This window comes from Cibotium barometz, chromosome 15 (genome assembly GCF_041138505.1).
Source record: "Cibotium barometz isolate CiBa-2024 chromosome 15, ASM4113850v1, whole genome shotgun sequence".
NCBI lineage: Eukaryota > Viridiplantae > Streptophyta > Polypodiopsida > Cyatheales > Cibotiaceae > Cibotium > Cibotium barometz.
Window position 1 is genome coordinate 36,584,779 of NC_141060.1, and position 17,567 is coordinate 36,602,345.

Sequence of the window (17,567 nt, forward strand, 5' to 3'; positions counted from 1 at the left end):
TTGGGCATCTTTTATTGCATTAGAAGTGTCTACCAAACAAGCAACATCACATTTATCATACATGTCCAATTTGTACAAACCTCGCGGCCAAAGATCCAGTATACACAATCTATATGTCCTATTCTCTATCATAGATTTAGTTTTATGTGAATTCCTAGAATAAAAGGTACATTTTCAAGACAAAGATCCTTACCAATAACATTAGTGAGAACAATCTCACCAATACCTTGAATAAGGTAAGAGGCATAGATATCAATGTAACCACTGTGTATTCTCCATATGTTGACCAAACTTTTTTGCAAAAGCTATGTTCTTAGAAGCACAACTACCAAGAAACCAACTTTAACGACAACTGCACTTCGTCAAGCATCTTGTTTAGCACTATAACTTTAAATAACTATAAGTGAGAAGCCTTGATAGACAACAACATTAGCTGAGTGCTCTTTCTAAAAACTCTTGTTGGATTTCTTCTTTTTCTTTTCTTTCTTTTGTAGCTTAAAGCAATTTTCGATTGTGTGGTCGAGCTTTTCGAGCTTTTTGCAATACCAACAAGTAACCTTCTTTTTGTTCTTTAAAATCGCCCCCTTAGACTCAGAAATTTTATTAGAATTAGTATTCCGCTAAACTTTCATTCCCTTATCCTTGGTTGCTAAATCTTGATAACTCTTATTCAATTCATTTCCTGTTAAATCGATGAGTAAATTGTATAAATCAACACGATTGAATCCTATTATTCAGATTGAGTTTGATCGGCAGTTCTCTAATCACACGATTTGAGCGTCTGATTTTACTTCTTCGATCCATGATTCAACTTTTGAAATCGACGACTCATTCGATCGTCTGATTTATCTTTTAGAATCGTTTCATTTAATCTTTCAATCTAGAGTTTCATTTTTTTTCAATCATGGCGATTCTGGGTGGAAGTATGTTAAACGTGCTACGCTTTTATAGGTTTTCAGCAGCACTAACATAAAAAATGGTCATGTGGTAAATTTTTTGCAAATAAGATTAGATTTTTTGGGAGATTATGCATAAAGATTCTTTTCTTAAAGAGCTTTCTAATGATGTATATCATGATATCAAATTTTGCATTGTAGTTCATCTTTAGATCTAAAAATCATTATAAAAAGTCATGCTTCATCCTTCTTTGATCGGGCTATTCGACTTCTTTGATCACCTCATTCAACTAAAAACTTCAATCCTCTAATTGAAACGTAGAGATTTCAATCGTCCGATTCAAAGTGTAGATTTTTAGCAGATTGATAAATATGTCAGCGTCTAGTGACTTTATTTCAAGATATTTTTAGCATCTCTCTTTCTCTAATTCAAGAGCAATAAAGTATGACCAACTCATCTAATGACTTTTTTGGTATTCTCTCATAAGAAGGTAAATTAGATTAATCAAATTACTTTGGAGTTTCATGGTAATAATATTCTTATTTCCAAGGATTGAAGAGGTTTTGTTACCACGGTGGCATGATTTCTCCTAGCACTTCTCAAAGGGGTCAGTGCCAACAGACCTCGATACATGCACAAGATCATGATAAAAGAAAATGGAATTCTAATGATGCACAAGATTTGGCAATAATAACTGCCTTTCGTAATGCCAAAAAGTCTTTGAAAGCATTAGTTGTATATTCTCCTCCTCTATCTGTATGGAGAGCTTAAAATTTTAAGCCAGTTTTATTCTCAACCATAGTAAGAAAATGTTGAAAATGAGAAAATGTCTCTAAATTTTTTTTCATGGGGTAAGACTAGCTGAATTTATTGTAATCATCAATGAATGTGATAAATTATAGATTTTCTTCGAAAGATAGAGTCTGTATATTTGACCACACACTACTATGTCTGAGCTCTATCTGTTACATTCTTTGGGAAAGATTGGGAGGAGAGTTTTCCAAGGATACATCCTTCACAAATATTAATGAGTGGGGGATTAAGGTGAGGCGAGTCCTCTAACATCCCATGTTTCTGTAAAAGTATTAATCCACCAATAGATGTATGGATAAACGTAGCATGCAACATTTAGGCATCTTTCAGTTTATTTGAAGTGTCTTCCAAACAAGCATTAAAAGATCCATGTCTCCACCGCGCAACGAATTCAAGGGTGCTAGCAGCGGAAGTAGCACTTCTTGTGCGGGGCAGGGTCCCTCAGTCGGGGCCTCGCCCACAGATATCCGGACAAGAGACTAATCTATCGGTTCTTCCAAAAACGAACCCGAAAAACCTTCTCTTGCCCAGAAAGCACGGGCGATTCCTCCAGGGAAATTTTTCTCTAACGTAGTCAAAAGCCTTAACTAACTGAACTGATCTGACCGAACCCGTAAGTCCCATAGTCAGATCAGGGAAAAGATTGCACTTGGATCATAGAGACCAACGCTTTTTTCCTCATTGTTGAGAGGCACAACCGTTGATTCTTTTTCATAGAACAATTTTCGTCCGGGATTCACTTCATCTATCGTACCATAACAGAATTGAGTCTCAAATTTAGGGATCCATGAGTCCAGCTTAACCCCATCCAGTCCCATGGGTTAGCCAACCGCCCAACCACTGTAGTGATGGGATCCAATTAGGAATTTGGTTAGGTTTTATCTTGGGTACTAGGGAAAAGAGTTTCCAGGCTCCCTAGCTAGATATTCATGCAAACTTAAAACTGGTCACACCACTTACACACCCAATATGAAATTACCTTTTCACAGACTCAGCTGTCTTTAAAACAATCATTTATTGAAATCATAGTGTAACTGAACATAATCCTCTAAAATCTCCGGTTGAATCCTAATTTTCAATCATTCCTTCATCGGTGTACCTATGGCATCATTGGCAAAACCAGAACGCTCACCACCTGTCCACTCTCAGGGATCTTTTCGATGATTCCTAGCTCATAGTAGTCGACAATATATTCACATAACAAAATGGAATCTCCATTGACAATCAGCAAGATCAACCAACAGATCCATATAAAAAAACCATGGACTCATCCGTTTGAGGACCAGCAAGGTTAATCAACCAGATCCATACCCGAAGGTCGAAAAACAACTCTTACTCCTTGTTCCAATATCTTTCACGATGCACGTGTCGGTATCTTCGACAACCCAAAGCCCGAGCACCGTATGGTCAGCACCCTCTAGGATCCTTCGCAAGTGACCTAGCGCTTCACTCCATAGGCCGCTTCCTTGGTCCCTTATCCATCGTACCGGAAGCTCACCATTTTAATCGAACCGAGACTGGTCAAGACCTCGGTGGACCTTGCTACGCGAGACGTCCTGCATTGACTCTCCGTTAGATGTTGCAACTTTAATCAGATTAGGTCTCCACGACCTCATTCACAAGACGGTCAAAATGCTTCCCTAGCATTCTTGACATAAAACAGTCATTTTAAAAACAAGTCATAAATACAGTTTCTATAGAGAACTCTCGTCTTTCCACATTATTTCACATCAATCCTCATTTATTTCATCTGTATTTCCATTCTCATCACATCATAATCATTCACATCACATATCACATCTATCCCAATTTACATCACATCTCATTCATTCACATCCCCCAGCATTCTTGACATAAAACAGTCATTTTAAAAACAAGTCATAAATACAGTTTCTATAGTGAACTCTCGTCTTTCCACATTGTTCCACATCAATCCTCATTTATTTCATCTTGGTGGTGAAAAGAGATGAGGTGTGGCATGTATGTAACATCTACGAAGGGTCGATTGGTTGCAGTGAGAAGTGTGTTGACACAAGCCTGCCAGAGCCGGGTTATTTAAGGGGGTATGCTAATTTCCTTTCCAAGAAGTGAAGCCAAAAATCTCTTCTATTTCTTGTTCATTGTTTACGAAAAACTCTTGCTTCTTGCATCTAATGAGAAGTCAATGCTTCTTCTTTGATTGGTAGGCTTATCAATGCTAAAGGTTGAATTCTTCATTCCATTTCCAACTCGATATCTCACATTCCTTATCATACCATTTATTCTAATAAGTGGTGCTTTTAAGGCCTTTCTTGGACTACAATGTAGAGTTTAGCTGTGAAAGAAGGTTTTCTTGTCATGTGTCGATTAAGACCAATAAGATAAATAAAGTTAAGGTTGTAGAGTGGGTCTTTCTCTTGAGAGAAGTGGTCGTGATGAAAACAATTTTCGTTGAGGGTGGCAAGATATTGTGAGAGCTTTTCATGTTGAAGCAAGGTGGCAATGATGAGTGCTTGGCATGAGCATGAGCACACAAGAATCAAGCATGTGGAACGACGTACGCCCATAACATGGCTCCCATCACTTTTGTATGAATAGCACGCATGCCATGAAGATGCGACATTTTTTAATCCATTACAAACCATGTATTGTACCCACTTCAACCTTTGTATGTAGTACACCGTGATAGTAATAGTAGCCCTTTTGTTAACTCAGCACCTACTTATGTGTACCTTAAATGGCATGACCTGATGGAGTATTAACGCATCCGCTTGAAAAGTCTAGCATTCCTAATTGTCTTTTCCTTGTCCTTGCACAAAAATCTCTTGCTACCAGTACTTCTAAGTTCCTAGAGAAATCTTCTATGCCAACCTTGCATGAGAATCTCCTACGACTAGTCCATCTATACTCCTAGAGAACTCTTCTATGTAGAATAAGTCATGGTAGGAGAATTTCGGTTCCAAGCTTACCAAAGCCTTCGAGTAAGCAAACTTCATTTGGGAGAAGCAACATAGCGTTATGCAAATTGCTCATTGGTAACACAATTCAATATTGTGTTGTGCCGATTTTGAACCTTTAGCATTTTGATTTCGAATGTTTCCATGATGCATGTTGAATATATATATATATATGTATGTATGTACGTACGTACGTGCGTATGTATTTACACATACATTAGAGAGAGAGAGAAAGAGAGAGAAAATGGCCACTTAGGAAGCATAAATGCAAAGTGATACAAAATGCATGATTTTCCCCCAAACAGAAGATTTGCCAAGAGAGAGAGAAACAAAGAACGGGGAAGGGAGAGGAGAGAGGTGCGGGTGATTTTTTTTTCATATATAAATAATTATGCTAGAGAAGACCCCACGGGTTTAAACCAAGTTAATGCATGAGGCATTAAAGGAAAATTTTAAGGAGTACCCAATTGAAGCTTTAGCATGTAAAGTTGGAAATGTCTAGCTAAGAATCCACCAGTCCTGAAGTACAACCAGATTGCTTATATTGCACACAAGGTGGAAGCTTATATCTACAATATTAGTTGTGTGAAGCCTCCAGTGAGCTCCCATGGGTCGAGAAGCGCTCCTTGTGTTCAATGTGAGATCATGCTCATCTTGGTGACAATATTCCTGCAAAATCTCAATCTCTAAACCATTCCTTCAATGAAACAATGTAAATGTGTTTTCATGCATTGGTATGAAGTGAAGCCTGACCAATTTGGTACAACCTCGAGAGGCCTCGTGTAAAAACAACGAGAGAGTATGAGGCTCCACAGGTAGCCTGATCATGAGAGAGCATCTTTTCTATCTGGGAGTATCCAATGTATTTTCACACAGACACAGGCTTTCCTAGACCCGAAATGTCTATCTTTAATAGGTCCTTTCTGAACAAAGTTCTTCAGCCTGAATCGCGTGTGAATCTAACAATGTACTTATACACAGCCACTGGCTTGTCTAGACCCATAATGTCCATATTTGACAGGCCTTCTTGAATAACAGGAAACATGGACACTCTCTGAAAAGCCTGCAATTCAAATTTTAAACAACACAATGTAAGGTTTTGATGTGAAGTAACCGCATCACAAGCACAGCAGCATGCAAAAACGCTTGCGCACAGACAAATAGTAGCCAACTGATCTCATACAATGTAAGCTTGTGGACAGCTAAATAGAAAGCAACTTGTGCACATGCATGCATGTAACATCATTAAGGGCATCAAAAGTTCACACCTCAATGGATGAAACTTCTCCTGTTGTTGCATCCCAACGATATCGAGTTCTGTTTTGACTGGCCTATAATCGGTAATTTCATTATGGCAATTAGCGTTACTTAAGATCACAACTTCACAAACTCACATCCACAACGTGAACACACCTGTGCACCCTAACACCCAAGCTACAACGCATATATCAACAATGGAAACAAAGAGAGAAAAACAAAACTTCAGGGATACAACCTACAGTTTAAAAACAAAGAAAGTTTTTCACAAATTGCATCATATTCATATTGCTGCTACTTAGACAGCTGTAAAGCTGAGGACAGTTAAGGATCTTTGATGATGCAACACGTCATGTAACACTATTAGAGGATAATTATCAATGTGAGCCATTCTCCTCCTTTCGCTCGACACACTGCAGACATGAAACTTTTCAAAAGATTAAAAATTACTTTTAGTGGCTTTGTTTCCTGGTGGGTCTGCAGCTTAACCTGTTGAAGGGTTTTAAGTACCATGTGTCTGCTGGTTGATATATAGGCATGGTTCTTGACCCAATGAAAAGTTGCTCGTGATCAAATTAAGACTCTAGGGGTATTACAACCCTCACCAATTCAAAAGCACACGTGGGAGATAATCACCATAGATGTCATTAAGAGAATACATGGAGGCCGAGGCACTTTATAGCCCCGATGCTATGCAGCCCATGGTACACCCATTCAATGATCAGGCATACCCATTTGAGAATGTGAAACTAAGTTAAAAACTCTATCACATGTTCATCCACAAATGGATGGAGAAATAACAGTGTGATAAGGGAAAATCAGGGTTAAGTTGAGCCTCACTTTCACTGTCACAAGCATAATTGTGGGACTGTCGTCGTGAACATTCTGGCACCAAAGCAGACTCTCTGTGCTTCTCAAGCTGGCAAGTTCAAACAGATCAGACGAAATAAGTGAGGCACTAAAACAGAATTATACTTGACATCGAGGCTATCCGATATGCAAGTTCCACCATTAGGATTAGTCTATTTGACAAGGTTCTTCGATGAGATCCACCTTTTTGGCTTTTCATGAAAAATTAGACTTTTGATGGCAACCATTTAAAACCTTAGTAATTTAGGGCCTTTCTATAAAGCCTTTGTAGAATTACTTTGATGATCGAAGGTATATGGATACAATGGTGACCTGCCAGCATACACAGGAACCTGTCCAACATATCAACAGACGTCGACAGCCTCTAATGGGCCCATCAACAGAGCTAGCCCCATCAACAATGCCATCAGAAATCTCCAGTATGACACCAGACGCTCCTCAACAAATGCACATTGAATCCATGTTTAAGGTGCTAAACTTGCCCTGCTAAGGGGGTGGACTGGGTGTGGGTGATGTCATGTCATGTGCATTCCGCACTTGGATGCCATGTGGACATGACTGTACAAACTAGCGCAGAACCCGAGGCCCGGATACCGTGCATTTTCATTGTGAGCCCTACAAAACTGTTTACCACACAGTGTGGTTAGTCCAGTATGGAGTCCTGCATCGTCGTGTCATGCTCACAAGGAGTATGATATGACTTACAGGGTGCCAGGACACTTAATAGACTCATGTCAGGTGCCTTGGGCAACCTCGGTCCATGTCTGGGCAGGAAGACAAGTCCCTGGTTGCGTGTGAAACCATAGTCCTCGGGACTAACAGCAACAACATCGAGTATGGGAATGTGCCCACCCTCACAGGTTTTGTGTACAGCCTTTAGGCAGGCTCTCCAAGGGCTCAAACTAGGGGCCATGGAGCAGAGGGCAAAGCCAAAATAGGGGCCATGGGCCATGGGACAACTGCGCCCAAGGCCCAGCCCTTTTGGAGGCCCACTGGCACAAGGCGCAGTCAGACCAACTCGGCCAGCCTACTACAGCTTCCACCCCCTATATATAGGCCAGTTGAGCCCCCATCCACCCTATCACATGATTAGATACATACGCATCCCTCTGGCAGTTGTCTTGAGCCTGCAAGGAAAGAAAATGCGAGTCCAATGGAGGTCCAAAAACACATCAACACAGGAAGCCAGCTTTCAGCTTGGTTCTCCCGCTGTTGTGCATGATTTTGTGTGTTCCTCCCGGGGTAAAACGCAAGGTACAGGTCACATTCCCTGTCTTGGACGGGGATCCAACAGAGCCTGATTTCGACGGAGGTGATGCCATATATTATGGATGGTTAAGATATGATTTAGATAGTCTTGGCATCATATTTGAACACATTCGCATCTGAAGCAACCAAGCAAAAACTCATTCATCTTCGCAGCAATCAAGCAAATACTCCATTCATGGAGGGGGGCCTTCAGTGGGTATTGGAACCCCATCTGGTGTACTGTGCACATTCTCTCTCTCTCTCTCTCTCTCTCTCTCTTCCTTGCACACCACCGACCCCCCCGCCACCACTCCCCATCTCACATTACACCCAGGTCCATTTTGATCACAAGCTTGACCCTGTTTACTCTGACCACCGCCAAGCCGTCACCTCCAGGATGTGGATCCTGCTATCCCCCTACCCACTCTCACATCACAGCTCCCCACCCATCTCCAAACACCCGCCCACCACTTCTTTCATCTGCATGCAACGGTCTACCGCCAAGCCACCCTGCGGTTCCATGCCCCATAACTGTTGGTGTGATGACAAATGCCAAGCCACATGCTCCCATCTTATGCATGAGGTATGGAAAGTGTAAGAGTACTTAGACAGGATCCTGTTGATGCTGAGGTCAATATACCTTAATGTCAATTAAGCAGCCAGATGACCTAGCCTGGATTATAACTGCATGGATGACACGTGCACCATTATCATGCCAAGTGGTCAAGAGTAGAGCTGCATCACTATTCCATAAATAGGTTTATAACTCCATCTTACTGATTAAATGATACATACATTTCCAAACTTACTAAGCTGAGCCAATGAGGTGATAGCTCAAGTGGTGAAGGTGTTTGCCTAGGACAAAGAGGTCCTAGGTTCGAAAACCCACTTGGTGCTTCCTCAGCAGCATCACCTACGGGTGGATAAAGAAGCGCCTCTGTCTACAGACCGTGAAATTTCGTAACTATAGGAAGATGGTGAAATTTGGTAACAATGGGAGGATCTTGGGCCAAAGGCCAGTTGAAAAAAAAAAAAAAAACTAACTAACTGAGGATTTGCTTGCATCAGCTCTTTTTTACTAAGCCACTTACAGACACGCAATCTACCCTTTTGGCATTCTTGCTACTGACACCCTGTCCCAGATCACTCAGAATTCCAAAAGTTGCTTCTAAGCCAAAGGCCAGTTGAAAAAAAAAAAAAACTAACTAAGCTGAGGATTTGCTTGCATCAGCTCTTTTACTAAGCCACTTACAGACACGCAATCTACCCTTTTGGCATTCTTGCTACTGACACCCTGTCCCAGATCACTCAGAATTCCAAAAGTTGCTTCTAAGAATAGGGGGCCTTTTACAAATACAAATGAAATACAAACCAAATTTAAAATGGAACATCAGACAACAGCAAGGAACACATGTTCCAAGAAAACAAAAGACACTTTTTTTTTTTTAATCCTCCTTTCAAATATGTGAAGTTTTTGTCATGCAATTGCACCTTGACCGTTGGAGGACCTCCTTCAAACTTGGCATTGTCAAAGATCTGCCAATAGAAAAATGCTTCATCAGCCTTGTTTTTTTCTATGTTTTTATGACAAAAAAACAAAATACACAAGCTAATCAAGATGTAAACACATGTAACCCCAAGCCAGATTCATAGCGAAAAACATTGACCTGGACACAAACATGAAAGCATCCAACTCCTTTTTATCCTTGCGAAACCAGAGTAACTTGTTGTTACAGAAATGCACCGTTTATACAAAGTCGAAGACGGCTCCACGTTATTGCTATCGATTTTCTACTAACCCTCTAGACCAGGTTCCTTAAAAACTATCATGTTGCTTTGATTAAAGAGCCTATTCAAAAAACAGAATGAACTGAAAAACATCTGCTAGAGAATATTTGATCCATAGAGTCACTTGCTGCAGGCCTCTACAACTAAGTGCCCATGCAGATCCAAAAACAGAACTACTTGTTCTCACTTTCTGAATATGTCAATTTTTGTTCTGAGTGAGTATGGATGATCCCTAATGATCTACTTGATCCTTTGTTGGTCCCAATCCAGAGAGGGTAAGAGAACGAGTCATGATTGATGGGAGAAAGCAAAGAGAGACAGTAATGGTAAATGCATGCAACGAGCATAATAAAGAATTTATGTGGGTCATAGATTTGGGCACTCAAAGTGCTCGTGTGATTTTGTCTACTTATTGAACTCCATATTAGATGTTAGTGGGTAGAGGTGCATGTTACTCCGCGGCTCTCTTACCTCTTTTTATATGTCCGTGTTGTTTACTTGATTTTCCCAAACTCAAGAGTTATGTTCGAGACCCAAGTGGTACACCGAAATGAGGGAGACTTTGTATCATTTGGCTATTAGGGTAATTCTTAACATGTCCTCCTCAAATTTTATGGCTATTTTACAACAAGTATCTAGCAAAGTTCATCTAGGTAAAAACATCTAATCATGCATCTTTGGGTCTCATAGTCCCTTAAGGAAGCAAAACAACACTTGACCTCTCCTTAAGGAAGCACAACAATATGTTGCTTAATATTATGGAGCTATGCCATTGGGCTCCAATTGTCACCACTTTGTGTAAAACTTGAGACGAACACATTTTATTCCACGTGAATTTGACTTTGTAAGTTTGTCCTCAGGTTTTAATGTTATGTACCATTCGTGGTGAGAGCCTTCCCATTTAATTAAGAATGAATTTTTGTTAAGTCATCTACTGGCCCACATGTCGCCTCAAAGATTTCTATGTTTTGGATTGGGTCTCCATCACCCATAAATATTTGCATCAACTTAGCAATGTGATGTGTGCTTTATTTGTGATTATCTTAGTACATGAGATGTTCCCAATTCCCTAGCCATCCTCTTTCCTATCGCAATAGCCCTTCTCAATAATTCAATTGGGGTAGTTCTGTGACAAGTTGTGGGATTGGTCCTAGTAGAAGACCACACGTATTTGGTTTTCTACTAGGACTAGTGGGATTAATACTCCCTTTCCACAAGCTAATCAGCACAATAAGCAAAGGATAACTCCAAGATTAAAGGGAAGTACACAAGAGTCGTGGAAAGCATACTTGCATTGCCACCACATATGCCATATGCCAAATATAGCCAAGTGTCCCTAATAGCTGTCACATTGCCACACATCACTGCTTACATAATATCCTTCTAAGAGGCTATTCCCACACAAAGAACTCACACACACACTAGCGGTTGTTCACACACATTGGAACCGCTGTATTCAAAGACTAAGCTTACACATAATACAGTGCTAGTTTACATAACCACCTAGCACTTGTTTATTCCCACATTAATCACTATTAATATTTAACATCCCCCCCAAGGTGATAATGTGGCTAGAAAGCCCAATCATCATTGAATAGATTTGCTTTTTCTTTTGGCTATTGTTTCTTGTCGTCGGAGATAGAAATAGTTGCGTTTGCAAAGTCTTCATCAGCTTTCAGTTGTACAAGTCACTTCCGACACTCTTCGATACAGTGCCCTGGCTTGTGGCAGTAATGACACTTTCCTTTCTTCTTGATGTCACCATGTGATGAGTCCACTTTGCCTTTGTCCCTAAACAAAAGAGCTTGGTCTCCTCTGCTTGCATCACCCTTGGATCTGTTCTTCCTTGTCTACTCCTCATAGAGAAGTAATCCAACCAGTTCCTGAAAGGATATAGGATTGCATCCTCTTCTCATAGAGAGATCCACAAAAGTGTGACATCTCTGATAGGACTCAGGTAAGGAATTACGAATGGTAATGACCAATTTTCCGTTATTAACTATCTCATCTATATTCAACAGCTATTCTTTTAGGTTTGCTTCATTACAAGACTAGAACTGTTGGGTAGGAGGGAAGCTAGCCTGCACACACACACACACACAACCTCAAGCACAGAGAAACGTGAGTGCTAGAAAAGATGTACTCAATAATGATATGAAATGAAAGTACGAGTACTAAAAGGCCTAGGGTAAAGTGCCCAACACACATAAGTGTGTTCACACGGGAAAAAAACTATGTCCAATCACAGGGAAAAAGTGCCCGTGAATAAGCTGGGTTCACACCTGAACTAGCCGGGAGTGGACATGACCAACAATTCCCCCTCAAGTGAATGGTGTGAACGGGTAGCAGCAGGGTGATAAAGCTGTGAATGCTGCCTTGCACTATGCTCCACAGTCAGAGTGAACTGCAGTGCCAATGGAAAAAGCAAGCACTATATGACAGGGAAAAGGAGAATCCCTAATGTCATATTGCTAATGCTAGAGCACAGTAGTACATAAATGCATCACCAAAAATGCATGGCAAAGATCATGTGGACATCAACTGCATCAAATCAAGAGGCATCGCATAATATCCCCCTGAAGGCAAGTACCAAATGCCAAGCTGAACTGCATGTAATCCACATCAATGCTCTATAACTCCACCAGTGATAAGCATAAGAAGAGGTAGCAGATATACGCATGTATAAAGGCAACAGGATCCAGAAGTCATGCCTGTGAGACATGCAGTGTAAGCTGCAGAAGTGATACTCATCAATGGAGGATCCGATGAGGAAAAAATCAGCAATGGTAGGGCTGATAAATGTAAAAATTCAGCAATGGGGAAAGCTGAAAATGGGGAGAAAAAGTGGGGGCTCGAGGCGGGCATCAGCCAATGCTATGAGAGGATAGGTAAACTCTCGGCGATGCCATGATCAGTGGCATGTATGGCAAATGTAAAGATGCATAATCCCACAATGAATAATATTGTGACATGTCAAAACCATGAGAGCAAGCCAACACTGGCCAAGTGTGTAAAAGGCACTCCCAGTAAACATCACATGTGAGAAAGTGACAATGTCAACACTGTAGAAACAATCCCGCTGCAAGGGAAAACATCATAAAAGAACCCTCAGTAGACATCACATAAGAGAAAGCGTCTAGCATAGACCAGCATAAGGGTCAACAAGCATAAGTGACCATGAGGCATCACCAACTGCATGTAGGCAAGTAGAATCCCCCCTTGAAATGCATCTGCCAGACAATGCATGCCATGGAGTACAGACTATAAAGCATAGTCATCAAAAGCAATGGCATCACAAGACATCTCTGCAGGCAATGAAGATGTAAGTGTCAAGGCTGACACGTGTGTAGCCAAATTGGCCTGATCTTCACCTGTGGAAGAAGATGCCAGCTTCTTCTTTTTTTCACTCTCAATACGCTTCCTGCATTCCTCTATGGTGTGCCCTGTTTTCCTACAATAGTTGCAGCGCTTTTTCTTTTTAGGCTTGTCCTCTGTCTTGGGAGGATTCGATGGGCTAGGTTTAGACCCAGATCTATTCCCACGAAAAGGAGCAGCCATTGCTGACTCAACAGACATTATGTTGTTCCTGTTGGAACGAGATTGCTCTTCACTGAGCAAGAGAGTCACAAGGCTGTCAAAAGTGACCGCATTAGGTGCATTGCCAGCCAACAACCGCAAAGTGGTGCCAATGTCTGATAAGAGTCAGGCAAGTTGTGCAAAACTGTCTGAACAAGATAGCTATCTGTCAAAACCTCATCAATGTTAATGAGCTGCTCTCGTGGGTCCTTCATATGCGTAAGGTACTGATCGATAGAGTCACCTTCAAGCATACGGTCAGTCTCAAGCTTGCCCTGAAGGTAAGCTACACAAGCCTCATTGCGACCTGAATACAATGCCGTCAAGGTATCCCAAGCACCCTTTGCAGTGGTGCAAGATCGAATGTGCGGAATGATATGCCTGCGGTACGAGAGAGCAATCAATGCATGGGCCTGAGCATCCCTAGCATCCCAAGTATGCTGCTGCTGAGAAGGAGGAAGACGAGGAGGTGGACCTACAGCAGGAGGATGAGTGGGAATCACTTCACCTTCCGCTGGAGCAGGCGCAAGAGGACGCTCCTCACTGCCATCCACATACAACCATACATTTTTGGCAACCAAAACATGACGCATCATATAAGCCCACATAGGGTAGTTGTCCCCATTGATCTTGTCCTCTTGAGATAGCATTCCAAAGAGGTCATTATTACTGTTGGCCATGATAGGACAGCAAATCTGTCACAAGTCACCACGAGTATGTAATGTCCAGCAAAACAGTAAGAATGCAGGAGATAAATAGCAGGATAACCAATGGATTGAAAGGGAACTTCTTCACTAGGAGAAATACATATGCATGTCCCAAATCTGCAAGTGTACTGCATGATGATGAAAATCTGTCAAAGTGTCAAACCACAAATGTATACATGTGCCGTGAAAAACACAATCAGCTGACACCTGTAAGAGCTGCAAGTGATCAAATCTTGGCAGATCAAATGTAAATTGGTCGAATGCTCCAAAAATGGGCTCAATGTAGAAAAGCCCTAATTTTTAGGCAACCAATTAGACCACATCTGAACCGGATCTGCACCTACAACTCTGCTAATAATGCGATTGTCACCTGTACCAAGTGCTGCAGTGCCCAAAAATTGGGGGAAATGCCCCAATGCCAACCAGATGTGCCTGCAATACCCAAAAATTTGGGGGAAATGCTCCAATGCCAACCAAATGTGCCTGCAATACCCAAAATTGCCTGCAAACAGTGCCAATTTTTGCAAAATCCCCAAATTTCTAGTGCAATTATGCGCCAAATCTACTGAAATCAATGCCAATGTGTGCCAATGTTGCAATTGCAAGCTCAATGGTGAAAAGCCCCAAATTTCAACAGGCAGTTTGTGCAATTTCAGGTCAAAAATTTGCAATTTTGAGCTCAATGTTGAAAAGCCCCAAAAATAATGCTGTGTATTTAGCAATTTCTGAGTATTTTAAAAAATTACAAAAATACCCCAAATTGTGAGCAGCTTCAATCGTGCAAGTACAAAAGCACAATCGACGGGTAGAGCAGTACGGGCAAGTGCAGGGGCGGAGCAAGTCGGCGGCACAGTACGGGTAGCACAGGGATAGAGCAAGTCGGCGCAGTACGGGCAGTACAGGGGACGACGGCCAGGCGTCATACGGTGGCGCAGGTGACGGCAAAGGCGGCAGCGCATGGATCTGAGAGGTGACGAAGGCAGATCTGAAGGCGGCGACCCCAAATCCGGCAGGCGTTGGAGGCGGCGGCACACGGGTGACAGATCTGACGGGCGGATCTGAAGGTCAACGACGCACAGCGACGGTGGCGGGGGTGAACAGTGGCGACGTGTGTAGAGCGGCAGCGGCGGCGGCAACAGCGCACACAGAGGACGCACGGTCGTGGGCACACCTGTACGGAGCAAAGAGTACACGCAGATCTAGAGAGAGTGTGTAGTGTCTAAAGTGTGGAATAGGCTGCAACAAGGGGCAAACCCTAACCCTAATGTTTGGGAGCAACAGGGTGTAACCCTAACCCTAACCTGGCTCTAATACCAATGTTGGGTAGGAGGGAAGCTAGCCTACACACACACACACACACACACAACCTCAAGCACAGAGAAACGTGAGAGTGCTGGAAAAGATGTACTCAATAATGATATGAAATGAAAGTACAAGTGAGTAATAAAAGGCCTAGGGCAAAGTGCCCAACACACATAAGTGTGTTCACACGGGGAGAAAACCTGTCCAGTCTCACAGGGAAAAAGTGCCCGTGAGTAAGCTGGGTTCACACCTGAACTAGCCGGGAGTGGACATGACCAACAAGAACATGGTCTCGCAAGGACCACCCAAGTAGTCCTTGCAGAGTTGCAGAACCGGATGTGAGGAAGAATGTCACGGGCATTCCACCGCCTTTGATCTTCAACGGGTCCAAGAGCCAATGCTGAAATGGTTAACATCAGATGTGCCACAATTTTAGCCCCCCTAGGTATTGGTGTTGCACGACGAGGCTCTTGCCTCGTGACAATCTCCCATATTCCCCTGGCTATCAGCAAACTCTTTATCATGAATCTCCTTTGTAAGTACTTTAGACCATTAAGCCAATCATAAATTTTCATGAACCCACCAAACCCAGAAAGATCAGTGTGGTAGGAGCTCTTTGCGACATCATTAGAGTAAGGGATTTCACAAAGCTCCATAGTGATTAGTTTAGACTATCCAATCGATCTTCAGTTGTCATTAACCCACCAAGCCTAGAAAGATCAATGGTGGCAGAAGCGCTCTTTGCGACATCCTCACAGTACGGGATTTCCCAAAGCTAGATAGGGTGCTTGCAAGGAACACAAGCCTCTTCTCGATGTGAGTTCTTGGAAAAGAAAGGAAAGGAAATAGGTAAAGGCGCGTGCACACAAGCCACCATGATATAAGGTGTGATCGCCAAAGTATACCAGAAGTAGGGTGCATACTTCAAAGAACTTACATAAGACTCAAGGTGGTAAGGTACGTAGTGTTCGGTACGGTATCAGTACATACGGAACGTACTTCTGTACGGAACAAATTTTAAGGTACGTAAACAGTACGTACCATTTGTAAACAGTCCTAGAAACCTGAATATTTTGTAGACATAGCAACCAAAATACTTAAAATAAAGAGACTGAACCTCATTACTTAAAGTTTAAATCAATTATCAGTTACCAAGCCCATTACACAATACCTCATGTTAACATTAAACAGTCATAGTGATATAAGCAAGAACCATGAAAGTCATAGATAATAAAAGAGAGTACAAATATCATGTCTACAGCTGCCAGCACATGTCCTGGTCCACAAGTGCAAAAAGCAAAACAATGAAACACTACACAGTTGTCTAGACTCTAGAGTCTAGACGCAAGAGTCTCAAATCTCATCATCAGATGAAGATGATGAGTCTTCTAAAGAGAGCATGCCTCCATCATTGATACCATTGCCCTCTTCATCGAACTCTGGCTCAGTAGCAACAAGCTCCAGTGCATCCTCATCATGTGCCTCGGGAATCTGAGTGTGAATGAGTTCGACAGCCTCATTTGCACGCCTCTGCTGGGTGCGACGAACTGGAAGCTTTCCCCTGCGAATGCTCTCTCGTCTCGCAGAGCCTGGATCTGGAGCTGCCGGGCGTAGAGGAATGCTGAGAGATCGTGCACGTGAGCGGGTCACACAACGATCCACGCTCTCAAGCTCTCTATGTAAAGCTCTCAAAATCTCCTCTTGCTCATCTCTAATCTGCCGATCCACAAGCTCCGGGCTGGGTTCATCTACCATTTTGAGTAGTGTTGGATCAACCTGTTTAAACATGCCACAAATTGCATATTGGACAATGGACATCCATTGAACTACAAAAAAATTTCTACTTCTAAGTTCTTATTGAGTCCAAATTTCAATGTATACCTGCTTCGGTGACCCCAAAGCATGGTAGCTTCGCACGAGCCTCATGTTAGCTCTGCAATACACCAACTTCTCTAATTGAGAAGTACTAAGGCGATTCCGAATCTTAGTGTGTATAAGGGAGTATGAGCTCCAGTTCCGCTCACATGCTCCAGCCGAGCAATCCTGTGCAAAAATGAGTGCAATGCGAGCAAATTTGTAAATCTTTCAATGCTAAAACATCAATCTTCATTTCCGAAGATTATACTTTAGAGATTAATTACAAGTTACCTGAGATAGAACACGAAGAGCAACT

The 17,567-nt window shown here is 42.1% G+C and overlaps 1 protein-coding gene across 5 annotated transcripts in view; it reads right to left on the reverse strand.

Moving 5' to 3' along the window:
* Positions 1–5,166: 5,166 nt before the first annotated feature.
* The window catches only part of LOC147631248 (uncharacterized), a 136,118-nt gene continuing 123,717 nt past the window's right edge, over positions 5,167–17,567 (reverse strand). For 2 of the 5 annotated variants that reach the window (XM_086809597.1, XM_086809595.1), the window contains 3 exons: positions 9,460–9,557; positions 5,915–5,978; positions 5,167–5,709 (listed from right to left, as the gene is read on the reverse strand). In XM_086809597.1, coding sequence (XP_086665723.1) covers positions 5,584–5,709; positions 5,915–5,978; positions 9,460–9,557 — 288 coding nt within the window. In that variant the 3' untranslated portion in view covers positions 5,167–5,583. Of the gene's footprint in view, positions 5,710–5,914; positions 5,979–6,743; positions 6,823–9,459; positions 9,558–16,403; positions 17,171–17,275; positions 17,438–17,567 lie in introns of those variants that run through there. The other 3 variants (XM_086809598.1, XM_086809596.1, XM_086809594.1) reach the window with 3 other exon arrangements.